Below are 27780 nucleotides of genomic sequence, written 5' to 3'. Positions count from 1 at the left end.
GAATAGAAGCACTTCCCACAATTATTTCTTGACAGGCCAGCCTACATGGCTTCTTTCCACTTTCAGCTCTCAGAGTGGCTTTCCTAGTGGTCTGAAGAAATAGATCTCTGTTTTATTTGGAGCTACCTCAGCTTAAATACCTGTAATCTTGTTGAATCATCCCCATGTTTGGCAAAGCCAAAGCCCACATCCCAGGGCCATAAATAACTCCCCTCTGAATTCCATTCCGCCTCACCCACCCAAAGCCGCGTCCTCACACCACCAGTTTCCTGGGCTCCTGCGTCAACAGCTCCCAACACGGGGATACTGGGTTGCTCCAGGAGCAGTTGGCTGTTTGGCTCACTTGCAAGCAGGAGACAGTTTAAGATAGTCTTTAGGTGTTGTATTTGCAATACTAGAGAAGAGCATTCTGGAGATCCTTGTGGGCATAAAGAAAGGAAAGTGGGGAGAGAAGTGGGCATTTGGAAGGAGGATGAGAGGGGTTGTAAATTCCACTCAGGTATATGCCCAGATAATGGCAGTACTGTGTGGTAGATGAAGGAGGGTCTTGGAATCTTCTTGGCTTTTAAAAAAAATTTCTTATCTTTTTATCTTGCCTTTGTCCCTCGGTAACTCCTTTATCTCGCTTTCCTCATCTGTAAAATGGGCTGTTGTAAGGTTTAACTGGAATCATGCACATAAAGTGCTTAGTACAGTGCTTGCCAGCAGAAAAGCGCTCCATTAATGGCTGCTATTCTTTTGCTCCTGTCCAGTAACTGGGGTGCTGGAGGAAGACACACCACCCTCCCAGCCCCCAAGCTGAGGAGCGCTCTAGGGAGGCTGATGGGAAAATACCGTGCATTAGGCCAAGGGGCGGTGGCCCCGGGGACGGGCTCTTGGAGGCCCCGGGTGGCCGGTCTGCCCAGGCGTCCACCCTCCCCAGGTCTGCGCTGCGGAGCTCCGGGCGGGGGCGGGGGCGGTGGCGGTGGCGGTGGCGGTGGCGGTGCGCTCCAACCGGCCAGCGCGTAGGCGGGCGGGCGGGGCTCCGCGACCAGACGCCCTGGGCGGGCAATATAGCCGCTCGGCGGAGGCGCGGGTGCGCGGGGGCAGCGCAGCGGGCGGGGGCCGAGATCCAGAGACCGGAGCGGCTGGCACCGGGGCCACCCGGAGAGGGGCGAGCGCCATGAGCAGCAAATGCGACGTGATCGTGGTGGGGGGCGGCATCTCAGGTCAGTCGCGGCTGCGCACCCTCCTTCCTTCTCCCGGGCTCCGACAAGTGGCCGCCCCGGGAGGCGCGCGGGGCTGCCGGAGGGAGGGGTGCCCCCCAGGAGCCCCTAGACTCTCCAAACGCCGGCGGGGATCTAGCGGGTCCCGAGTTCCGCACCCGGAATCCTCCCTGGGGGAAGGATTTGGTGCGTCCCTGAACAGGAGCCGGGGGCTGGAAGTCTGTTCAAGGTCTGGGGCCAGAATTTGAACTTCTCCCCCGGAAAGCTGCCAAGCCAGCGCTTGCTGGAATTTTAGAAGCGAGGAGAAACAGAGTGGGCAGGAGATGGGCTCTTCGTAGGGGATGTCCCAAAGGTCAGTCACTTGCCCCAAGCAAAGGTCAGTCATTTTGCCCCAACCTGCCCTGAACGCTCTGCGCCCTTACTTGGAGCAGGCGTGCACGGCTACGTGCTGTTATTCTGGCACCAGGAAAACGACCTTGAACATTTCCCCGTTCAGAAACAAGGCATTCGCCCCGGGGGCAGTCGATTGCCGGAGACCCTCCTGACCCTGATTCTCTGTGGTTCCATGATTGCCTTGGGACCTGGGGCTGCAGGGCTTTCTTGTCAAATGCCTCTTCTCTCATTCCCCTCCCCCTTCACGCAGTTAGAGGGTGGCCAAGTCGCCCAGCAGAATGGGGACAGAAATTACCCTCTCAAACATGGGACATGGGGGGCAGTGTGCACAGCAGGGGCCCCCAGAAATAGAAGCCAGAAGAGGAATGTGGACAGTGGGGGAAACTACCTTCAGAGGAGGAGGGTCAGGTGGATCACTTGAAGTGGGGTCAGTGGAAATAAGCAATGCTAACAGACAACTGGGGATGCTTTGGCCAAACCCCCAGGACCTCCTGGTGCTTGGGCAGTAATTAGGACACCTCTAAAATCCGTGGGTGTGTGGGCTAGGATGTGCCCTAACCAGATCTCAGGAGCAGGGCTCACCAGATCTCAGGGGCGAGACTCCGTCTTGCTCCCTTTGAGGCCTGCAGGGCAGAGGTGCCCTGACTCTCTTTTGCCCAGGAGAAGAAACCAAGGTGTTGAATGTTGGGTGCTGCCCCTGGTTCTCTCCTGCTCCTCCACTCCAGCTTTCTTCACCTTTGAGTCAGATCTCAGGCTACCACTTCTGTCTGCCTGGTCCTCCTGAGCGCACCCCTGCCAGGTGCACAGATGCATAATCACAACAGCACGCTGAGATGGACCAAGGCTGAGTTTTCTTTCAGTATTTTTGACATCTTCTCTACTAAAGGAACTTGGACTTAAAAACTTATCTACCTAGGTGTTCTAGAAAATATTACTAGGTGCTTCTCCATGCTGCCTTGCACAGCACCCATATTATGGAAACTGAGGATTCTCTTTCCAGTCCCCCAAAGTCCTTTTCTTGCCCAAAATATGTCTAATGGGGTCAGATTCTTCTATTCCCCACCCCGTTTATTTTGACTTTTCTTATTCACGCTCTAAAGCTTCAAGCTCACTCAAGCTTATTCACGTTAGACTTCTATGGAAAGTGTTTAGCTATTTTTACAGTGGTGGTGAATCTCCATATTCAGCCCCAAATTCTCCAAACAAGGGACTGATGAGTAGATCTGACTTCTCAAGCATGTTACGTGGAATGGGCATTGTTCTAGAAACCAAGAAAGCAGGCCTTATGCAATTGCTTTATCTGCTACATGAGGATAACACCAATTATACATACAGGGTCATAGCTACATTACAGGGTGGTGGTAGAAGGCAAGTGAGGCAATATGTGTGAAGATGGCATTGCAAAGTCAGATGTATGACACAAGGTCTTACGAGGGTCTTGCTCATTTATTCAGGGCATAGACATTAGGGTAGGCTGTGGTAGACCGTGGAAAAATCAATCCCATTATTCTTGCCCCGGAAGATTTGTCAATCCAGGAAGGGAGATGAGGTACCCGAAGACAATACAAGTTAGAAAGTGGTAGATGCCACAAAAGGGGTCCACTCATTCACTGGTTAACCATTCATTCAATGAACATTTGCTTCCTGTCCCACACCTTATCCCAAAGGGAATGAAAGATGAATTATACAGAGCCATTGCCCCTGGGGGACTCAACCAGCTGATGGGGGAGGCAGAGCCATGAACAATTAATACTAATGAAAGGTGAATAGTTATGAAAGGTGAATGTTGAAATCTGCCTGAGAATATCTGGGCAGACTTCACAGAGGCGGTGACATTTGATGTAGGTCTGAAGGAGTGAATATGGATTCACTAGGGGACTGGATGAAGAAAGTATTTGAAGCTAAGGAACAGCTTATATAAAATCACAAATATGGGAAAGAAGATTGCAGCATGGTTAGGAAATCGTAAGAACTTCAGTGTGGAGAGTTGGGGGGACTTGTGGGGAGCCTTGTATATCATCCCAAAAGATTTAGTTCCTTCTGTGGATGATGAACAGCCACTGAGAATTTTTCATTCACAGAGTGACATGTTTCAAGTGACGAGAATATGGTGATGCAAAAAGTGGGACATGCGGAAGAAGAGGAGCAAGTTTGGAGGAAAGATCTAGAGTTGGAGGTGCTGGGAGGATGCCCAGGGAGAGATGTCTAGCAGGTGGAAAGGCAAGGAAGAAGCTGGGCTTGCAGATTTGTGTGACAGAGCAGTTTTAGTTGAAGCCATCTGAAATGACCCAAACCGAGAGTGGAGAGAGAAGAGGGGATGCCCAGGGCAGAACTGGATGAGAGGGTGCTTACCCCCTCCACAGGGAGGGAGATGTTTCAGTCATTCTCTATAGTTTGATGAGAGAGATGAAGAAACTGAGTAACTGAAAAACACTTCGTTAACCTCAGATCTTAGCTCAGGTGTCGTTTCCCTGGGGCAGTCTTCCCTTCCCAAATCCCTCCCAATGGGATTCGATGCCTTTGTTTAACTTCCCTCTGCCATCTTGTTCTTTGCCATGAGTTTTTAATTGTTCACATATTAGTATAATTTCTCAGCCAACAGCTTTGTCCTCCAGTAGGCTGTAAGTCTCTAGAGCCCCGGGGAGGTGTCTCTTTTTCTCCTAGAGAACTCCTAACCCCCAACTCCAGGGCTCTGCCTGACCCAGTTAGCACCCAATAAATGTGTTGAATTAACGAACTTTTACTTTACACCAACAAAGTAGCAACTGACTGGATCTGAAATTCACACCCATTCACTTTTGCATTTCCTGCCAAATCATATTGAGAATGGGGAAAGTGATCAAATCGGAGTTTTAGAACCAGTAGGTGACCGACGCAATGGTTTAAAAGTCTAGAATTCGACTCTGGTTTTTTAACTTTGTTAATTATTAAACTTGGGACATTCTGGCAATTCTCTGATAGTTTTCAAAGCCGTCAGCAAATTTTAATCACTCCCTTTGGGATAAGCAAAGATGTACTGGGGGTACAGCTGGTTAATCTATAACTTTCTTTTTTAATGTTTGAAAAATTCCAAGGCAAGTATAGAACAGCTTTTTTGAAATGTGTGTAGTACTTAAGTGCACACATACTCAAATTTCTTTCACCCAAGGAGCAGGTCATCTCTGGAGACTTGGCAGAGTGATGGCATTTCCCACATGGAGTTGGACAGCAGCGTATTGCTTCTGTCCTGAGTCTCGGCTTTAATGTTTGGTTTTGGTAGAACCATGGAAACTATCTTTTGCAATTCTGAAATGGCGCTTGCTCAAGGCTCCAAATAAAAGCTAAAAAAGGGAAACATGAAGCAGAAAGGAGAACATGTTTTTTTCCAGGCTTGAGGGAGGAGATCTGGCCATCTGAGGGTGGCAGGAACTTGGCTAAGAGCCTGAAAGAGTCGAAGTCAGCCTTCCAGATGGTAACTGACACCTGGGAGGTGATCCGTGCGGCCAGGAGGGCAAGCATGCTGCGGGCTGGCGGGACTGGCCTGGGCAGGGGGCGACAGAGAGGGCCCAGAAGGGGTCATGAGTTGAGGGACACGACAGATAGGCAGATGTGGCCTGCGTGTTAATGACAAAGCCCCCTCCTCATCTCTGATGAAGAAAGATGAAGAACTCCCCTGGGCTCCTATGACCCACCTGAATGTTCTAAAAAAATAGTAATTGTACAGAAGTGCTTGGAAATTTGTACAGCCCAGTCAAGGAGAGGCTGGAGAGAGGCAGTATGGCAGTGTTCAAACAGCATCCATCACACATCAAACAGACTCGTTATCAGTCCCATTTCCTGCACTTACTACTGTGTCACCTTAAAATTTCCATCACGCCTCTGCTCTTCAGCTGCCTTATCTTTGAAATGGGACTCCCGGTGCCTTTATTGGTGGAGACGTTGTTTAGAAAGAATGCGCAGGAAGTAAGGTACACAGTGGTCATTATGGCTTCCATTTGTACCTTTTGGAAAATACACCCTTTTTTGGCTTCCAGGGTTTTTTAATCTGTGAGAGTGGAGGCAGGCATCTCTGTGTAATCTCTTCTTCCTCCTTGCTAACCAGTCATTTTTCTTGCTGTGAGGCATGTATAAGGTGGCAACAGGATGCGAGTTTTACATGCAGGCATCGGTAGGGACCTGCCTGGTTCCAGCCTCGCCTTGCCCCAGCCTATCCCTTTATTGCCTCCAGTGAGGGGCCTGAGGAGCTCAGGCTCACCCCGGGCTCTGGGATCCACTGGATTCCTCATCAGGAGAAATTTTGGCAGCCATAGATCTGTATTTCATCCCTACCCCAGCCTGGCTGTTATTCCGATTCTGACCTGGTCCTCATTTCAGCCACCTGAGTCCTGTCTTAATGATAATAATAATTAAAAAAATGCATGACTAATAAGTGGGAATATTATTTATTTATTTAATAATGTTAATTCTTGCATAATAATAAATACTACAAGAGCCAGCATGTTGAGTGCTGTTTATATGTTTATATGTTAAATTGAGTAACAGAGAGGTGCTATTAGCATCTGCTGGGCACCAAATGAATTCAAAGTCTTCATGCAGAAATGTGTTCTGCGTTTAGAATTTCCGACATGTTTATCTCTTCAACACAGATTTTAAATGATTGGAGTTTATGATTTTTCTTTCAATTTAGCTGCTGGCTTTCTTGCATCAGCTGTGTTAATAAATCATACAGAAGCCAAGAAAATAGGGCTTCAAAGCAGCATCCTTGTTACAGGATAATATTCCATGAGTGTGTGTGTGTGTATGTGTGTGTGTGTGTGTGTGTGTGTGTGTGTATTAGCCAATGCATGTGTGTGCACAACCACTGGCAACCTCCTCAACCCAAAGTTTGATGGTGGAGTCGACTGGCACACTGACACTTTGGATTAGTGGCCACTTTGTCAGCCTGGTAACAGTAATAGCCAAGATCTCCCTGTGTGTTTGCTGGAAGCCAAGCCCCATTGCAAGCACTTTGTAGGCATTTTCTCTTTTAATCCTCTGATCCACTTTTTGAAGTAGATAGCTTTAGTATCCCTGTTTTCCAGATGAGAAAACCAAGGCATGGAAAGGGTATCAATTTTGCCTAAGGTGGCACCGCTAGTTAGTGGTGGAACCAGGGTAAACACTCTGCTCTTAACCTCTGTGATCTACCACTGCTGAAAATGTTATTGCAGGAGAAGGTAATTCCAGTCTCTTAACCTTTACCCAACATCAGGGCAGCCACTGTCTCTGTAACAATAACTTAGAATTTGTTTTGCTATCATTGCTTCACACTGACATGGCTGGAAAGACACACACATTAAGAGCATTTTAGTAATGCAACTGATATATATGTCATCAAAGTTTGTTTAAAAATCCTCAGCTTATAACTAACAATCAGCTGTTCTAATGATTCCTGCATTTTTGACAATAAATACTCAGGTGGCCTCTGCGTCAAATTTATCTTATGAACTTGAAGAGATCATTTAGTGTCTAACTTATTTCGTTAATGTTTTGGACCTTAGTAGCATTTTCACGGTCTATTGGCATGATGAAGTCCATATAATGTTTCAGCTTCAAGTGTTTCTCCAGACATCACGAATGACAACTAAGATTGCTATCACCAAATTCTAATGTTAGTATATTTCCTTATTCCTCTCAAGATTCAGACTGTATGTGCACAGGCACTCGACTGATGACAATGAATTAGAACTTCTGCAGTTTAAAGGACGTTTAAAATTAGTAAATATTAAGTTATTACAGGTGACAAGATCATAGTATAGTGGCAGATGTCATCACTACTTGAGACAAACGAAATGTGTACAGTTGCATGTGATTCCATGTGAGAACTACCACTAACTTTAGTGTCATCTTTGGATTTGGTGGACATTATGCTTACAGTCTTAGCAGTGTTCCATGTGGATCTCTATTACTGTATCTCATTTACCATGTTTAATTTAAATTACCTGTTTAAGCAGCTGTGAACCCTTACCTGATCATAGGCTGTTTAAAATCAGGGACTTTGTATAATGTATCTCCCGATCTCTGGCGTTTAGCAAAGAAACCGGCTTACCCTAACTCCCAGAAATTGAATGAAATTAATCGAATCCCTTAATGACGATCATGGGCTTTGATAGGCTTTGGAACCAGGAAAAGTAGGCCCCACAACCCAAAATCTATTGAAAGAATGGAGTTAACCTTTCACCTCCTAGAGGAAGCAGAGTAACACGGAAGTTAAATGCAAGGACTCTGGAGCCCAAGGCTTGAGGTCAGATCCTGGATTCAGACCCGTGTCCTTAACTGTGTAGCTTGGACTAGTTACCTGTTTCCTCAGCCTCCAGATCTATGTGTCAAATGAGGAATGATGGCCTTGGGGCTACCTTCTGGAATGTTCAATAACATTAACTTTATCATTTTTACAAACTAACAGGCAGTACTTAACTGAGGGGATCCTGGAAACGTACAAAATCAAATACTTGTCTCCATCCCCAAAATGGGCTCAGTTGAGAGGTCATGTTCAGAGTGAGGGTTTTTGTCCCCATAAAAATGCACCGGAGATTTGCTCAGGTTCAATGTGCAGCGTTCCCATTTCGCAAGGGCCCCAAGTTTGTTAGGCTTCATTTTTCAGTAATGTCTCTGAATGAAAGTCATGATTTCCCTTGATAATGGTATAAAATTCTTTCCTCACTTTGAACATCCAGATCACATAAACTTCTTCTGAGCCCCCCAAAAAAGTTTTCTCTAATAGAAACATTGGTGACTGAAGATGAGATCATCTTTAGAGTTTTACCTACTGATGAGAGCGTCTGGTTTTCCGTCCAAGGAAAAGCAGACCAAGAGACACCAAAGAGCTGATTCCAGGCCTCACAGCCACTTCTTTTGAATAAAATTACTGCCCTGGGGGATGAACCCTCAGGAGGAAATGTGATTGGACCAAGAACCTGACCAAATAATGCTGGGTGGAAGAGAAAAATTACCAATATTTCGAATGCGCTGTTTCTACTTTCAAGTTCGCACAATGGGTCCATCTTCAGTTAATTCAGTAAATAACCACACTGCATAAAACCAAATCCCAGTAAGCAATGTTCTAGAGTCAGCATGTGTCTGTTTACTTAGATATAGAAAAAGAGTAAGACCAAGTTCTTACCCTCAGAAAACTTAAAATGCAATTGGAGGCACAAGACCAGCACATACAAGCAATAAGAAATTACTAGAAATAATAAATAATTGAATTGAGTTCTGTATTGTGGGACCCAAGGACTAAGTTAGATAGAAGAAATCACTGAAGACCCCAGGAATTGGCGAAGTTTTCATTAAGGGAATAGAATTTGAACAGGTCCTGAAGAACAGTCAAGATTTGAGGTGAGTGGAGAAGAGAGAGGTTCCTAAGATGGGAGGAACAATAGAAATCATAAGTCTATTGGCTCCAGTTAACAGGTGATATTTCTACTTATAGGAAGGTAGAAAATGCAGCAAGTCTAGACTAAGAGGATGGGGAGACTTGGGTAATAAAGTTAGAAGAAGGAGGGTGGGATCAAACAATGAAACATTGAAAAGCATAGTGAGTTAGCTTCGGTTTTCTGTGATTGGAAATAGGGGAGCATTGACAATTTTTGCTGTCAAGATAGGGTGGACAGTGGTGTGCCCGATAGGTGCAAGAGGGCAACCCTAGAAGGAAGCCAAGGGATGGGTAGAAATTCAGGGACAGATTGAGAGGTGATCAGCTGATTATCATGAATTGGGTTATCCTGAAGCTCAAGACAGCTTGCAAGAGAAAGGGGGAGAGAGGAGGCAAGAATGAAAAGGGAAGTTCTTCAATGGTACAGTCTCCTTTCTTCTATCTTGCTGAAACATACCCAGAAAAGAAGTATCACCAAAAAGTAATTAATGTTTCCCCCCTGAAGTTTTGTATTTGGAATTGAAGGACTTGACTGTATTTCAAATTTTCCTTTTTTTTAAAAAAAATAAAATCAAAGAGATTTTATTCCTAAGGGTGGTGACCCAGCTTACTAAATGGCAAACACATCTTGGGCAATCTCAAACACAAAGTGAATAGTTCATCCTATTTGGTAATGTAAAAATTGTCATTGAAACCTGTTGTTTTGTGAGGGAGAGGGCAAAATCAGAAAGCAACCTCAGGTAGGTTTGACCTTTCAAATGTTAGTCATGTGACCATAGTCTCTGTTTAATGGCATCTTAAATGTCATGTTCTAGTTAATTTCCACTTCATGTCAGAAGCTTAAGCTCTTGATCTTACGTTAATCATCCCTTACCTGAGCCATGTTTCACTCTGGACTCATCATCCTCATTTCATTTATCAGAATTGCACAATGGTGAAGGTGTCCTTCTAGGTCCTTAGTTTTATTTGCTCTCCTTCCATCCTAAATAATCCCCTCTTTGTGTTTACCTTGCAAATATTTCCAAAGATTCTTTTATAGTGAATTTGGAACCCTGACCTCATCCTTTGGAGTTGGAGCTCCTTTTTGATTTCTATGATCCCAGTTGGGTTTCTGTCTGAAATTGTGTCTTTATAATTATGTTTAGTTCTATTTCATTTCTTTGGGTTCTTTTCCAGTTTTTGACATGAAAAGCAACAAGCTCTTTGGAAAAGTTTTGTTATCCAACAGGGCCTCTTTTTCAGATGACTTGCAGTAAAGTGAAGAATTAATAATTAAGTTAATGAATAACCAAAGTTCCCTCGAAAATTTTGAGGAGGAAAGGCCACTGATGTAAATGAAAAATGAAATCACAATCCTTTTTGGTTATTTACAGTTTAAGGAAATTTTTTTTTTTGGAGAGGTGGGAACATTTAAAAAATAATACTAGCTGCAGAAATAATACGTATTTATGGTGAAAATCTGTAAATTATGGAAAAGATCAGAAAGAAAATGAAATCATCTATGATTGATCCCCCACAAAAAAAATTCACTGTTATTATTGTCACCTATATATATATATTTTTTTTTGCAAACCATTTACTATATTAACCATACTCACTGGCAGTCCCTTTTAAATAAATAATAACATATTATGAATGTTTAATTGTATCTTAAATATTCTTCTTATGTATGATCTTGATAACCTTATATTATTTCATATGATTGTATTTATTTACCAGTCTTCTATTGATGAACATTGGTGTTTCCAAATTTCTGCTATTTTAAACAAATCTATTATGAATATCCTTATACCTAAACCTTTGTGCATAATTATGAGTATTTATTTAAGAAATTTCTAGAAATAAGTGTTAGGAGTCTCTTTTTAAAGGTGTTTAGTAATGATTGCAAAATTGTCAAGCCAAGAAAGTTTTATCAATTTAAGGTGGAATTTTAATAGTGAACATCTTAGTTACTTCAATAGGAAACCAGTATTTTTCCCTCTCTGACACAAAACAGAGAAGACCATGGTTCTTCACCAGTTTGGAGCTGTAATTTAATGAAATTGTAGGTATTCGTTTTTGTAAACTATCTTGAGTTTTTTAAAAATGTCAGTGGTGTCACTTTTTACAATTCATGCTTGTGTCTACCATTATTTACTAGGAACGTATTTTTTTATAGTGCTTTAGAATTTTTTGAATCCCATTTAGCCTGTACTTCTGGAAGTTGGACATCATTAATGAGATAATTCTGTTGCAAATTATCTTTCCAGTCTCAGTACAGGAAAGAAAAAAGAATAGTCCTGTAGCAAACCATTTTCTATGATTAATTATTTTTAGCCATCTAGATAAGACGTGAATATGGCCTTTGTCCACAGTCTATTGTAAAAGCTGATCAAACAGCTCTTTCGTGTTTTACATTTTAATTTCCTCTCTAGTTTGCATTCAACTCCTGGGTTAGATTTTGGTTTATTTAGGAGTCTTAAAAGATATCGTTGGCTGTTTCAGAATTGCCCTTCCATGCTACGCCAGTTAAAGTGAAACCTCCCTAGTTAAGCACTGATGATAGACACACCTGAAGGCGTACACTCAAATGACTTATCCTCATTTCATTGAAAGTGTGTTATTTTGTTGTTTCTGCATGGGAGAAAAAGGAGTCAAGTTTGCTCATCTGTTGATTTGTGCATCCACTGAGTAAACCCTTTTCGAGGGCCCTATTTACCAAGCATTGGGCTAGGTGTGGGAATACACAGATGAGTAATACATGTTTCCATCTTTGAAGGGTACACCAAGCAGAGGGAGTCACCTACCGCTACACACAGGTGAATGCTCTGAGGGGTGGTGGAGGCTGAAAAAGGCAAGTGCAGCTGGTTCAGATGACACAGAGGAGAGGAGGCTGGCAGCTTCACCTTAGGGCCTCAGAGGACCTGAAGACTTGGTGATAGGATTTATTGGAGAGATAAGTAGCCAATTAAGATATTCTTGCTTGAAGTATAGCTTTAAGAGGTTGAAACTTAAATCTACATTTAATATACATAGGGCATTGAGATTTCAGGTTTGATCTTCTTACCATTGACCCTAAAGTGACAGCGTGGTGGATGCTGTAGTGGGCTGCCCAAGCCCCCGCAGGGCAGTTATTGATCCACCTGCTGAGAGCGTTGCCTGCTGCTGGTTCACAGCTGAGTCCCTCTCTCAAAATTGCCCTCGACTGAGGGGAGCTGACTTCCCTGCAGCAGATGTGTGGGTATAGAGACTAGACCCCCTTGCCAGGGCCATCTCAGCTCTGGAGCTCCCTGTAGGATTGACTAAAACCATTGTTGTGACCGCATCTCAGTTCAGCTTCTCCCTCTGCCCAATCTTGTTTCCCTTACTTTTTTTTTCCACTCCTGTTGAACCCCGATAAAGCTTTCTAGATGCAAATCAGTCTCAGAAGCTTCTTGCCATGGACCCTAATCTAGACAGATGATAATCGAACAGCATTTTTGGTCTGCACATCACAAGATATTCTGACCACAGAGCTTCAGTCAGTTGGAGATGGAGGAGGCCATTAAAGGACTGGGCATTTTCCAGGATGCAAGAAGCCAACAGGGCTGGGGAGGGTGCTGAGCTTTATCAGTTCTGGATAACCTCTCTTAGGTGCCCTGGGGGTCCCTGGAACAGGGGTGGAGGATGGAGGCTGAGCGCTACAATGGACCAAACAAGCTCTGGGGAATTCACTTCTTCTCTCACTACTCTGTGGGCTAATTTAGAGTTGAGATGCATGCCCTTTGATCTGGAATTGCTATAAATGTGGATTTCTTCCTTTACTGGAGAAATCTGTGGCAGTGCAGCCAAAGGATAAACTGTGAAACACATATCCCTAACCTATGAAGACTGGATGATACAGACAGGAGCCATCCATCTATTCCAGGCTACCATTTTGGATCCAGCTCAGCTTCTGGGTTCTTAGTAAAATGGTGCTGTTGGTGTGGACCTCTATTCTTCCCCTAATCCTACAGCCATTTCATGCAGCTTTCCTTAGGATTTCTCACAGGGAATTGAAGATACTGAAAGTGAAAGTAGAGATAAAAATAGAGGATGGAATCCCAGATGGACAAGGGAAAAAGTGAGGCTGTGGCAGGGCTGTTGGTAGTATTTGAGTGGAAAGGTTAATAAACTGAGGTTCTCTGGTTAAAGGATATTCATCTTAGATGGATTTGAGCACATGAACTAGAAGGATAGAAGATCAAGATGGCAAGGGAGTGAGCTGTCGAGTTTTGACAGGTAATCATTTGCTTGTACTTCTTGGCAATGACCATTAATTGTGTTTAAATGAGTTGCAACATTTTGACTCATCATGACCAGAGACAGGATTCTCTGTGTGATTCAACACATGATTTAAAAGCCAGAAAAAATAATGTCTTTTTTAAAAATAGTAGTCTGCTGCTGGTTTTATGGTTGAGCAGAAGAGACAACTATTCATTTAGTCTAAGTTTAGGAATGACTGGAAGGCTCTTCTGCCGGATTGAGAGAGGCAGGAATCCTGTGCTTTGGGTCCCGAAGATTCTAAGTAGAGGTCTTTGTTCAAATTGCACGCACACAGCACTGGGAGGGGTAACCCCTCCACTGCTGACTTGTGTATGACTGATGCACAGCAGAATGGGGAGGGGACCCAAAGCAAGGTGCTCCGGGCCCAGCAGTGCAGAGCAGCTGGGAGACAATGAAACACTTCCGACCGGCTCATTTTGAGGAAGATGTTTAGAAAAGCATTAAAAAGAAAAAAAAACCAAAAGGCAAGTGCTATACATAATTCAGCATTGTATAAAGTCCCGGCACACTGGCCCATTCCATACAGAGAGAGAGAGAGCCTGTCCTTCCCGTGCCCACCAAACCAAACGTTTCAGAGCTAGACTGTTACGATGGTGACATGAACACCTTGAGGATTCTGTTCTCCGATTGAAAATGACGAAGCATATTACTTATGGAAATGTCTGTAAAAGGAAATTGGGGGTTAGTTTTTCATCCTGTGGTTCAGCCTCTTAGATTTACTATCTGCTGGAAGATCTTGGCTGGCATCGTGCCAATCTCTCTCTGCCCGTCTGCTGCTAGCCCTTCACTTAGAAAAACATCACGTGAGGGCCTTGTACGTGCCAGGTGCTAGGGATGAACAATCAGGAAACAGTGCCAGCTTAACACATGCACACACGCAAGAAACGATGGGAAGTTACGTTTCTTGTGCCTGCTGTTGATCGATGCACAAAAATGTCCTCTTCAAATGAAAGAGACCTCCGCGCACTTTTGAAGAGGTCACCTTTGGAGCAAATCAGGATAGATGCAAAGACAACTTTGATTTTGGTTTCCAAGCGTTGTGTCCTCTGCTAGCTAGTTTTCGTCTGACTCAGAGGTGGTGTGCTATTTCGGGCCTTATGAGGGGTAAGTGGAATGTCATAAGTGCCTTTTCTCTGATCAGAAATTGGGTTGCCGGCAGGAACAGTCACAATCTGAAAAGAAATCACATGGTTCGTCCTAGTTGATAAAAGGCAGAACATTCAAAATACACTGCCTGTGATCTGAGTTTCTCCTCTTGATTCTTTTTTTCTCTGATTTCAGGAAGAATATGTCCAAAGGGAAATGAGTTTTCAGTAGATAAATCAGTCTGCCGATCTGCAATACTGAGCTTCCAGTGGAAATTTTGCGTGCAAAAGAAAAATCATTTGGGGCTTATGTTTGTTTTATTTCTGGGTTTTAGTTGGTGAGCAGAACACTATGAGAAGCTGATGGCAATGAGAAAGCATTTTTTTTTTCTCCTACTTTGTTCTTTTAAAGGTATATTTCAGTAAACAGGTATCTTTTAAATCTGCCTTCCTTTCCCACAAATGAATTCCTTTGAAAGGAGTTTGTAGGTTTAAAGATTGCATGAGAGTAAGTTTAAAACTAATCTTTAAGCTTCAACACATGAGTGAATTTTGAATTCCCAATGAAAAGATGTGTGTGTGTGTGTGTGTTAAACTATTTGAATACTTTTTCTTAGAAAATAGGGATTTTAAAAAAGCGTTAGCAATTAGAATTTCAACCAGTCTGCAAATCATGCATTGTATATATAAATTCTTGGCGTTCTTTTTCAAAATTTTTTAAATACAATGGATGAAGACCTCAATAACCATGAAAAATGCTGCCTGAAAGTAATTTGTAAAGTGACAGCTTATTCAGTCTTGCTGGGGAAACAATTGCAGCTACGTGGGAAGAACAAACAAAGGACATGCACAACATATAGTAACAAAAATATCTGCCCGATATTTCTAAAGGACCTTGGTTACATATCATTCGGCACATATAAGAAGGGCAATATTAGGGTTTTTTTTTTTTCCCTCCACAAATACATCCCTCCTACAAGATGGCATGCGCAGTTTACTGATTTGTATAATTTTACATGAAGTGGAAAATTAGAAAGAGATGGAGTGTGGAGACACACTGAGAGCTTTTGTTTCTCTCATACTGTTACTTGCCTAGTGGAATACTGTCTCCTATATCCTTGGCTTCTGAGCCTCATGGTACAGTGCAGTAGAAGGGTGTTCAGGCCCTATGAACTGCTATTTAACTAATACTGTTTTCCAAAATAGTTCCTACTGTCTCAGAAAAGATTTTTCAGCTTCTCGCGCTAGGTATTAACTAGGCATTTTAAAACGTCACTTCTCATCACTCCCACGATTCTACAGTTTCCTGCTGCCCTCCTGCCTGTCTAGCTGCTCCTTGGGTCTCCTCTGCCTGCTCCTAACTTGTTTTCCCTCCAGTGTTCCCAGTTTGGGGAAACAGAGCCACCTTCAGACCAGTTTTCAAGTCCAGACCCTTGACATTGGTAGCAGATATTGGAAGGGTCCTACCATCTCCCCTTGGCACCCACTCGCTTCTGCTGAGACCTGTGGCTCCTGACTACTGCAAGTCTTTGCCTGAGGGCTTTCTCTGGCCACTGGAACCCCTGTAGGCTTCCACTAAGGACTGGCCAGCAATGGGGTGGGGTTCATGCCCCCAGGAGCAGCCATCTTCCTGGGACCGGCCTGATAAATTGCCTCTTAGTTGGAGTCACCAAGGTGTGTTCCACAGAGTCTCCCAGAGGTCCTGAGGGGGATCGAGCCCCAGTCACTCACAGTGACAGCCTGCTGAATACTGCACCTTTATTGCCTACCTTCCCTTCCATGTCTTACCTCCCCAGAGCCCTACCAGGGCTTCTTGAGGTCACCTCCCAAATAAACTAGCAGCATCCAACTCCTTGTTTCAAGGTCTGCTTTTGGATACTAGACACTTTCTTCTTTTCTCCTTTTCTTATTCCTAAAGCCCTATTCCAGTTTCAAAACAGAACTTGGACCCATCCACCTCACCATCTCCATACCCCTCCTGACCTGGGGTTCCTCAAGTGGACCAAAATAGTTCTCAGAATCTGCTCTTCATGTCTCCATCATTTGGTCCAGTCCTTGGCCAATCTGTTCTTTTTCTTTTCCCTTATGATAAAGTATATGCAACATAAAATTTACCATTTTAAGTGTATAGTTCAGTAGCATTAAGTATATCCACATTGTTGTGCCACCATCACCACAATCCATCTTCAGAATTTTGTCATTACACTAAATTGAAATTCTGTCCGCATTAAACACTAACTCTTCTCTCAGCCCCCAGTAACCTCCATTCTATTTTCTGCCTCCATGAATTTGACTATGCTGGGAACTTCATACAGAGTGGAAGCATACAGTATTTGTCCTATCGTGTCTGGCTTATTTCAATTATCATAATGCCTTCAAGATTCATCCATTCAGTCGATTCTTACACTAAAGGATGAATAATTTTTTCTTAGTGGGAAAAATCCAAGTGCAATGTTTTAAAGCTACAGGAAATATTTACTGTCAGAAGTGATGCGCCCAAAGTTGTCCAAACACAAAGCTAATTACCGATCAGTCTTCACCCCATCCCAACCCTCCTGAGGTGACCTGTGTTAACAACTTGGTGTGTATCCTTTGAGACTTTTCTCCTGGAAGGACAGTCATTCTAAAATATAAATCTCTTGAGGTTACTCCTGTTACCCCAAGATACCAGAAATTAACACAACATTGTAAATCGATAATTTGTAAATCGATTGATCATTCAATAAAAAAAAAAACCCCAAAACAAAATCAAAAGTCCAAAATGATGACTGTGGCCCAGACACACTGCAGACCTGAGCCCCGCCTACCACGTAGGAGGCTGATCTCCTATTATCTACCACGGTCTCTGGCCTTTGTACTTGCTTTTCATATGGGTCTCTTCCTAGCGCTCCTCCTTCCCATCTCCTGCTTTAGTAACTCTTGATCATCTTTCAGAATTTCTTTTAAGACTCACTTTTTTGGAGATCTCCTCATCTGATAGCCTTCTGCATGTTACCCTGCACTGCCAGTTCTCCCTTCTTGTGGAACCTTGTTTTATCCCTTTCCTGCCCTCCTGAGGATAAATTCTAGGAAGGCAGATGCTCTGTCTTTTTAGCATCTAGCTCAGTGTCTCCACCTAGTAGGTCCACAGTAAATATTAATCGGCTTATTAAGTCTTTCTCCAAAAACTGAGTTTAGAACTTGGCGTTTTAAATTGCATTTGTACCCTTGTGTTGTCCCTGTTTTCGGAGTTATTTCATATAGTTGTTATGATGAGTTAGGAACTATTAAACCACCTAGTTGCCTGACAAAATTCTATTGTTGATGAAGGGGCTGTCCTGGTTTTCCCTGAATCCTCTTGCCCCATTTTCTGACATCCACGTCCCAGCATTTATTTGACAGCAGCTATGGTTCTAATCTACCATAATACAGGCCACAGTCCCCTATCTGCATTTCCTAAATGCCCCAGAGCTCAGAAAATTGGAAGTGTTTCCTGCAGCTTTCAGCAGGAGCTGATGAGAACTGATGTGTCTGGTTTGCTATTAGTGGTAGCAATAATAATGCAGGTAATTGCAGGCTGGCTGTCTCGGTTGTCATTGGGGCTATTACATAATATAACGCCTGCGTACTGTTTTGTCTCTGAAATCTGAAAAAAATTCAAAGTTCTGAAATGCATTTGGTGCCCAGAGTTTCAGATCAGGGACATCCTTAAAAATATAAACTAGGAGGATGGTGTATTTTGGAAAATATAATACCTTAAATGACACAGTCGTGTGCTAGTTCTGCCCATCCTGGGGTGTTTGTGTGTTAGTTGGTGGGTTTTTGCTTAGGAACACCATTAGTTCATTGTTCTCAGGAAAGACCCGACTCTTCTCAACAAAATTTTCAGCCAAAAAAATTAATATATTGGAGTCCCAACAAAGTTTCTCGATTTTATGCTTTCAATACGTTGATGACAGTGCTTCCATGGTGTCTGCGTTTCTGTCCCTCTAAGTAGGACCGTCATGCCAGCTGAACCCCAGAGGACATGAGGGTTTCCTGCTCACCAAATCTTGGCTAATTCTGGAACTTTGCATCTGCTAGTCTCTGCCAGCCCTAGTTGTCCCTGCTCTGCTCCTCTAAAGCCCTCGTTGCTGTTTCCATGGGCTGGAGAAGCTGCAGTTGCCCCATCCACAACACTGCACTGGGAGCGGCTCCTTCTACACCTGTAGGCTGAGGTCCCAGAATCCGCTGGTCTCAGCCCCCAGGGAAGACAGTGGCCCCAGAGACCCCTGCTCCAAAGGCCACCACACTTCCCATGCAGCCTGGTATGCAAAGATGTAGCTACTGTGACAATTTAAGGAAACACAGCGTTATTTGTAAACACAAGTCAATAAAATCTAATTCTCAATCTATCTCTCTATGTTGGCTAAACCTATAACCACAGAGATTTTCTTTTAATAACCTGACCAATGATCACTTCAGATCTTTCTAGTGGGGCAAGATATGAATATTACTTGAGAAAGGAAGAGTAACGTGTATCTCGCCTTGGGTTCCCCTAGAAGCTGACCCTCAGACAGAATGTGAGTGCAAGTCATTTATTTGGGAAGTGATCCTAGCAAATCCCTGAGAGGTTTGGAAGCCTAGAGGAGGTAAGGAAGTCAAAGGGTGAATTTTCAAGCCTGTTTCCACTGTGGGTGACTCGGGCGCTTCCCAGCTGAGGACCCCGGGGGAGATAATGTAGGATGCTCCTTAGTTATCTCCGCAGAGTTGTGAGGCAGCTGGGGTACCTCATTGGTTTAGGTGGCAGCTGCTGCCAGAAGCAAGCCCTTGGGCAGAATCAGTCATGGGGTCAAATAGAAATGCATGAGGAGGGAATATGAGTGGGGCATGACAACACCGGCTACAGCATCTTTCCTTAAAACCTCAAAAATAACTTTAAAAGGTAATGATAATAATTAGAAACCTATCGAGTTCTAAAATTTCGGCTTAAGTTTTTAAAATAACAGCTTTATTGATATAATTTACATACCATACAATTCAGTCACTTAAATGTACAATTGAATGACTTTTTAACATAGTCACGGGGTTGTATAATCATGACCCCAAAGTAATTTTTTTTTTAGAATGGAAAACAGCCACTTTATTTTTTTTAATTGAAGTATAGTTGATTTACAGTATTGTGTTAGTTTCCGATGTACAGCAAAGTGATTCAGTTATATACACACACGTGTATATATATATATATACACATTTTTTTCAGATTCTTTTCTATTATAGGTTATTATAAGATACTGAATATAGTTCCCTGAGCCATACAGTAGTTCCTTGTTATTTATCTATTTTATATATAGTAGTTGGTATCTGTTTATCCGAAACTCCTAATTTATCCCTCCCCCACGTAACCATAAGTTTGTTTTGGATGTCTGTGAGTCTAGTCAGTTCTGTAAATAAGTTCATTTACATAATTATTTTAGATTCCACATGTAGTGATACCGTATGGTAGCTGTCTTTCTCTGTCTGGCTTACTTCCCTTCATATGATCATCCCTAGGTTCATGCATGTTGCCCCAGTATACTTTTGAATGTTTTTGTCTCCCCTAAAGGAAACCCTGCCCCCATTAGCAGTCACTCTTCATTCCCCTCCACTACCACCGCCACTACCCACCTCGCCCCAGCCCCTGGCAACCACTAATCTACTTTCTGACTCTAGATATTTTCTTGTTCTGGACATTTCTTATAAATGAATCATACCATACCTTTGTGTCTGGCTTCTTTCACTCAGCAGAAGGTTCCTCCGTGTTGTGGCAGGCATGAATGCTTCATTCCTTTTTATGGCAGAATAGTATTCCATTGTATGGATAGACCACATTTTGTTTATCTGCTCTTTAGTTGATGGACATTTGGGTTGTTTACACTTTTTGGCTATTGTGGACAGTGAGAACACCGCTATGAACATTTGTGTACAAATATTTGTGTGGATGTATGTTTTTCATTTCTCTCGGGTAGATATGTAGGAATGGAATTGCTGGGTCATGTGGTAACTCTATGCTTAACCTTTTGAGAATCATCGATTTTAAAATGTCACCTTCAGTGGTTTTGTGGATACCACGTGGTGAGGATGCACTTAGAAACTTGGTATTTTGTGTTGCCTTCTGGGAAGAGAAGAAGTTGACTGTATTAGTCCAGGAGACTGGGAGGCGACAGTGGGGGCCTCTGGTCGTCACAAAGGCACGTGTGTAGAGGTGCGGACCAGCTGAGCTGCCTGCTTCTCCCATATGCTTTTCCCACGCGGTTGGGGCTGGAAAAGAGAGATCCTTGGGGCAAAATGCCTCAACATTCACATGAAAACCCTGACCAAAGAAAATATTTACATGTATATTTAAGTGTATGCTTATATATAAAATGTGTATACATGAATATATTTATGTGCACATTTAGGTATTATATTTAACATATAATAAGTCTTTTCCTTAGTTACAGTTTTCCAATGGACATTGGGACATTTTAGTTGGCCCATGAGCCTGGAATACAGATCAGGTTGCCAAATTCAATCCCTTAACTGGCGAACAATAATTGCATTGTATTCATCGGTTTAGAAAGCACAATATAAGCAATGTTATTAAGTTCCAAAATTTACAAGCTAATCTAATAAAGATGTTTGTTTTTGAGGCGGGGCAGGTAATTAGGTTAACTTATTTATAGAGGAGTAACTGAGGATTGAACTCAGGACCCCGTGCATGCTAAGCATGTGCTCTGCCACTTGAGCTGTAGCCTCCTTGCAATCTAATAAAGATGTATTGGTGGTGTTCAAAGAAAAAGCAATGAAGGGAAACAGCTCCTAAGCCTTGAAAAACTAATGTACATCCTTCGCTCCTTTCCCCAATCTGATCATTAGGTTGTGATTGAAGTAAATTTCATAAAATATCAAGTCGTTGAGTTTATTTTTATTTGATTTACAGCTGACCTTTGGGAAAGCATTTCCATCAATTTATTTGCATACAATTATTCTTCTGAAATAGGGAGTGCAACATACAGGCAGATAGAGTGTGATTTATAGAGAAGTTTCACAATTATGTGACTCTAAGTGCTTAATTTGAGGTCTCTGAAAAGTATAGATTTGTAACAAAAAGTCAATCATTTATACAGTGAATTCTAGAAATAGTCTAATAAACGAAACTACTCATGTAGCATCACGACTATTGAAATTTTTACTAATTCTGGATGAATTATTTTCGTAAGTTCCTTTTTAAGTCTTATCATCCGAAAGACAACCACTCTTAACATTTGGGTATATTTTCTTTCAGCCTTTTTTTCATGCATTTGTTTGTTCTCTCTGCGTGTGTGTCACACATTTATATTTATAATCATTGTACAGACACAAATTGATATCTTTTCACCTGATATTAAAACAGAAGCATTTCCCACATCCTTACAGTCTTTATGAACACAAGTTAGTAACAAATAAGCTTACCGTAGCTTACTTAACTAATACCAGATTATTGGACCTTATGTGTTATGTGTGTGTGTTATTATAAATGATACTGCACTTAAGAGCTTTAGAAATAATATTTTTCCACATTTGATATTATTTCTTGGAATTGAATCATAAGGTAATAATTTCTGATTTAAAGATATAGACAGTTTAAAGGTTTTGACAAATACTGCCAAATTGCTTTTCTCGAATATTTTACCAATTACTATCCCAGCCAGCTTTGTTTCATCACATTATTGGCAGCATTTAATATCATCCTTTTTTATTCAATCTTTCTCAAATGGAGAGGGAAAATGATATTTCTCAGTTTCTCAAATTGAGAGGTGAACATGGTTGTTTTTAATTTTTAATTACTAGCAAAGTCAAGCATTTCTCTTGTGTCTATTTTTCAATTACATTTTCTGGGTGAACTACTTTTAGTTCATTTTTTTTCTTAACTTGTGGTTAGGATATGGGGTGGAATCTATTTTTCTTTTTTAATATACCAGTATTTATGTCTATGTTTCTGAGCTGATAAGTAACTAGAAACCTTTTAACCAAGATGTTTGAATGCTCTTTGCTTTCTAATGCATGTAGTCTTCCGTGAGCCTCTCGACCGCTTTCAGTGTACACATTTCACACTCAGGTGTATGGCCAGTAGCCATGGGATGATTGTGATATTGAGATTAAAAAGGCTTAACCCAATAAGTAGTCTTCCTCGTACATGTTTTCCTTATGGTATTATTCTATGCCAAATTCGTGCTGTCACTCTACCACTTTTACAAACCTCCAGGGGAACGTAGTGGTTTCAAACTTCACCTGTGCTAAGGTGACTCCCAAAGGGCTATATATTTTCAGCCAAAGTCAACAAATGGGAAAATAAAGTAACAACTTCTGGCTTTGTAGTTGGGTCAGTTATGAGAGACAAAAGGAACCGGGAAAGTATGGGATACAGATGGACATAGTAAGACAGAGCTAAGAATGTACATGGAGACCTCTACAAAGATATATACACACAACAAAACACAAAACAACACACACACACACACACAAACACACACACAAACACACACAAACACACACAAAAGATATACACATTGTAAAGGAGCCCCAGAAATTAACTTATTGAATTGAACAGAAATCCAAAGGGACAAAGGGCACAGAGGAACATCACATCACAGCATAACTTTCCAGGTTTAGAATTTTGTTACTAAAAACTGTTAAATATATTTTTGCCACCATGGGCTTAAGTGGTGACATTGGCATTTTCAGTTCCATGTGCTCCTTTGTCTAGGAGGAATTTGTCAAAGATTGCAAGACCTCCGGGTCTGGATTACACCTCCTTTTAACAAGATAGAACGGGCCTCTCCCATTAGGAGTGGCTTCGCCTTTCAATTGGAATGCAGATTGATATTGCAATTTGGGGCTATGCCCAAAGCTTCGGAGTACAGAGAGTTTGTTTAAGGCATTTAAAAGTACACACACACACACACTATTTCTGCTACAGCATAATATTAAAACACATTTAATGTATAAGAAATTTTGGTAAGTAGCTAGTGCAACATAGACCAGGTACCTTTCTGTTCCACAATCTAATGGTGCAGGTTGAGGATTTAAATGCCCCAGAGGAATTAATAATTTTAAAAGCCTTTAAAATATCTCTTTAAAATATCAAATGCTCAAGTGACCTTTGGCTGAGAAAATAGTTTAATTTTCTGACAAGTTCCCAGATTGTGTTATTGATTAAAGGGAACTCTATAGAATTTAGATGTGAGGCAGACAGGTTGTGGAGCTGACATTGTATTGTTAATATTTGGCGACCTGTTTGAATCCTTGTCTGGGTGGAAGACTCCATTTCTCTATGGGTGCTTCTTCCCTTGCAGATGTTTTGTATTAAATTTGTGATTTAAAAGAATTCTGGAACAGAAAATTTAGGGTTGAAAATTTTAAAGGGCACTTGTGATCAGATGGTCACACTGACATTAAAATAGATTTTGTGATACATCAGATTTTGAGTAGAAATGCATTCTGAGGAACCCACTAGAGTATGTTCTTTGCAAAACGAATCACTCTTCATCTTTGCCGCTGAACTTATTGACTTGTCTGAGTTGTTTCACGTGAGCAGCAAATATTCATTGAGGATGTCTACATGTCAGATATTCTCCCAAGTGTTGGGGACAAAGTAGGAAGCAAAACAAGTAAGATCCCTGCCCTCCCAGAGCTTATAATCTAGTAAGGACAGTCACACAATAAATAACCAATGAATCAACCAAATAAACACCTACCTACATACATTCATGCATACAAAGTACTACCAGTGGCAAGTAATCCAGGAAAAATCAAATAGACGGTGTGATGGAGCAGAATCGGGGAATACCTCCTCCTTAGAGTTGAGGTATAAGCTGAGATCTGAGATGCTGAACATGTCAATATCAGGGCAAAGAGCACTACAGGAGATGGGAACCATTGATGGAAAGCCCCGAGGGTGGAAACAACTTTGATGTGTACAAGGAACAGAAAGAAAATCAATATAGCTGGAGTGGGATGAGCAAAGGGTAGTAAGGCAAGATATGTAAGCAAGAATGAGTCCATATAGGGCCCTGTAAGTTAAGTAATGAGGTAAGATCACCTCTTTGCAATGTAAGTCATTGGATGATTTGAAACAGGGAAATGTCATGAATTTGAGTTTGCTTTAGAAGATGTTCTATCCTCTGTAGATTGGAAACTTAGAGAAGCGAGAGTGGAAGCAGTTGCCAGGCTATTATAATAGTCCAAAGGAAGATGATATCATTTTAGACCAAGGTAGTAGTAATATGGGTGCTAAGAAATGGTTGTATTCAGGTAGAGTTGACTTACTGACGTACTGATTGGAGGGTGGAGTGGCCAGGGGGATAAAGAACTAAGGACAGTTCCAGGATTTTGGCCTGAGCAACTGGATGAAGTGTAGTACCATTGCTGAGATGGAAGAGACTGCAGAAGAACTGGTTTGGGGGAGGGGACTCAAGACCTCTGTTTGGGAGATGTTAAGGTTGAGATGATTATTAAATAGCTGAAGGCACAATTAAGTAGGAAATTTATATATAAAGCTTGAAGCTTCAAGTCTGTAGGATTGAGCGAGATAACCCAGGAATGATTTAAAAGAAGAGAGAGAGAGATCTAATAAGTGAATCCTGAAGCTCTCCAACATTTAGAGGCTGGGAAGAGGACAAAGATTCAGCAAAGTAATGTGAGAAGGAGCAGAGAATCCCAAGGAAGTATGTGGCCCAGAAACAAAGTGAAGACAGTGGGTCAAGGAAGACAAGACCAAAAGCTGTTAAGTGGACAAGTAATTTCAGGACAAAGACTTGACCACTGGGTTTGTAATCTGAAAACCTGAGCAGTCTAGATTGAGTGGTAGGAATGAAAGGCTGACTGAAGTGAAGTGGACAATAGAAGCAACATGTGAAGATAACTCTTTGAAGTCAAGGATTCAGAGGGGAGGGGTTGTAGCTAAAACCAGAGCAGGTTTGTGTGCTGATGAGAGTGATCCAGGAGAGAGGGAGAAATTGATGATGCAGGAGAGAAAGCACATGATTAGAGGGTCAAAGCCTTGGTGGGCTAGGATCCAAAGAGAGTGGAAAGGATTGGCTTCTTTAAAGAAACCACTTCACTTAAAGCACAAGTGGAGGTATATAAGTGGATTTATTATGGAAAGGTGAATGAGTTTTTACATTTTCTCAATAAAAAATGAAGCAGAGTCATCAGATGAAGAGGGCTGGGGGAGCGGGGGTGGTGTCATGTAAGAAGTTTTAGAAGGAAATATCCGAAATAGCCACCTGGGACAGTGGGAAATTACACGCTAAGGGTCAAAAAATACTGTTCATTTAATTGCATGATGGTATCTGTCAAATACAATCATCTTAATGTTAGAAAAGAGGTATTAAAATATTCTTTCTGATGATGATTAGTCAAAAGATATTGCTTAGATTGCGCCAAGTCCATGATAAAAATGTTATCAACAGAGACAAAAATTGCTTTACCTCTTCTCTGCTATGGCCAGTGGGCGTTCGTCCAATCCATGATACAGTTTATCCATTTGTCTTGTTATAGGTTAAAAAGAAGGTGGTTTAAGACCCAGTCATTTTTCGTGGGATGCACAATTTGAAGAAATAGTAAAACCTGAGAGGTTATGCCAGTGTTGTAAGACGTGGAGGTATAGCGAAATCATCTACATGGAATCCAAGGATGATGCTGTTAAAAGCCTTCAATTGCCACTAAGTATTTGTAGGGAGATGGAAGTAAAGGAGAAGGAGGCATGATTAATTCCCAAGCCCAGCCTGCTGATCACTGGATAGCAACAGCAGGCCCAATATATGCAAGTAATTTCGCACACATAATCTTTGTATCAACTCTGCCTGCAAGCTACATCCCTGTTTTTCAAACTTGAATTAGAAGGAGTTCAGAAGTTCCTTGCTCAAGATGCCACAGTGCCTAAGAGGCCAAGTGGGATTGGAACCTAATTCTTCCAATTTCAAAGCCAAATACTTTCTAAGATGTTGAATTCATTCTCTGAATAGATATTTGTTGGGTATATACCATGCAACAGGCATCGTTCTCAGAACCTTGTATATTTTGGCTCAATTTCTTTTCACAATTACTGGATAAGGTAGGGGGTAAATATTTCTATTCATTTACAGGCCAGGGATTTAGGATTTAAAGAAGGGTATTAATTTAATCACCTAGTCAATGGTAGACCCTGAATATGAGAGAGATCTGATCTTCTGGAAAGATTAACATTGCCTTTTTGAAGTAATACAAAGCCAATTCAACACAAGGAATTAATTAAGACAATTGGATTGGTAAGGACTGGGGCCCACCGCTCAGCATGAAATCTAGATATTTTGGCTAAAAGCACCTAAATTTGTTTTTGATTTGGGGTAACTGAGTAGATGTCTTCAAGTGAACGGGGAAACTGGATCCCAGCCACAGACACCTCTGAAATAATTTGTCCAGACAGCAATAGATACTTCATTTTTCTGTAGATCTTTGCACTAGTGTTCATTTTGTGTGACAGGCCCTCTTCTGATACTGACCTGATCCTTTTTTATTTTATTTTTTTTGAGAGTATAATTTTCCCTAAAAAGAAATGAACTTAATGAACATACAAGGAATTTCATCTGAGTCCCACTTGAGGCCTTGTTTTGGCTTTCCGGAAGCCTTTTATCAAACCACAAGCTGGGTTTTAGCCAGACATGGAGAGCTTTCAACCTATCTCTAAACTGTTGGTATGGAATAACAAGAAAAACCTCTTTCCAAAAATAATTTGACTGAAAAGTTTAAAATTATAAAACTCTCAAAATATTCTTGGGGATTTAGTTACAAAGTCTGCCGAAGCCTACTTTCTCTTGGCTCAAATGTGTCCTAATTCTTATTGTAAGTGATCTAATAAGGGGTAAAGTATTCATTGCTATGGAAGCCCCAACTTGGGGCTCCTAACACACCTTGGTGGAGGGGGGTTGGTTAGGGCAAATTGTCTAGAGCTTGAGCTGTATTTTGGGGAATGAGATGGAATTCAGTGACATCTTCCCCGCAGAACAAAGGCCAGGAAACACTAAACAGCGTGGGATGTGACAAGAACCATTGTGGGAAGGGTTTCAACATGGCTGAAGTATAAGGTACAAGATGGGGAGCAGGAGGATAAGGCTAGAAAAGTTGGCAGGGGTGAAGTCATGTTGGATCTTGTAGGGCATTAAGATGGGAGAAGAGACTGGGAAAAACTCAATGATGAACTCTAGGTTTTAGACATGAGCTCCCGGTCTGATGACTGGGCTCAAGTTATGTGTCAGAAAACAACCTGGGAAAATGGATAGGATTTGATCATTCATTAGTTTCAGGTTTGTCAATTATCTCTATGTTGTAAATATGCTGAAAACTAGGGATTTCCTTCCTGGTTTGATAAAGAGCCCTGCTTTGGAACAGGAAGAGGCGCCGTCTTTGAAGGCATGCAAAG

General features: G+C 41.9%; 1 protein-coding gene across 1 annotated transcript in view; it reads left to right on the top strand.

Moving 5' to 3' along the window:
* The first annotated feature begins 1037 nt into the window (after positions 1 to 1037).
* The window catches only part of MAOB (monoamine oxidase B), an 89843-nt gene continuing 63100 nt past the window's right edge, over positions 1038 to 27780 (top strand). The window contains exon 1 of the mRNA XM_074359929.1: positions 1038 to 1208. Within this exon, the coding sequence (XP_074216030.1) occupies positions 1163 to 1208 (46 nt within the window). The 5' untranslated portion in view covers positions 1038 to 1162. The remainder of the gene's footprint in view (positions 1209 to 27780) is intronic.

This window comes from Camelus bactrianus, chromosome X (genome assembly GCF_048773025.1).
Source record: "Camelus bactrianus isolate YW-2024 breed Bactrian camel chromosome X, ASM4877302v1, whole genome shotgun sequence".
In the NCBI taxonomy this organism is placed as follows: domain Eukaryota; kingdom Metazoa; phylum Chordata; class Mammalia; order Artiodactyla; family Camelidae; genus Camelus; species Camelus bactrianus.
The sequence above is the reverse complement of the archived record's forward strand: the minus strand, read 5'-3'. Positions and strand labels throughout refer to the sequence as shown.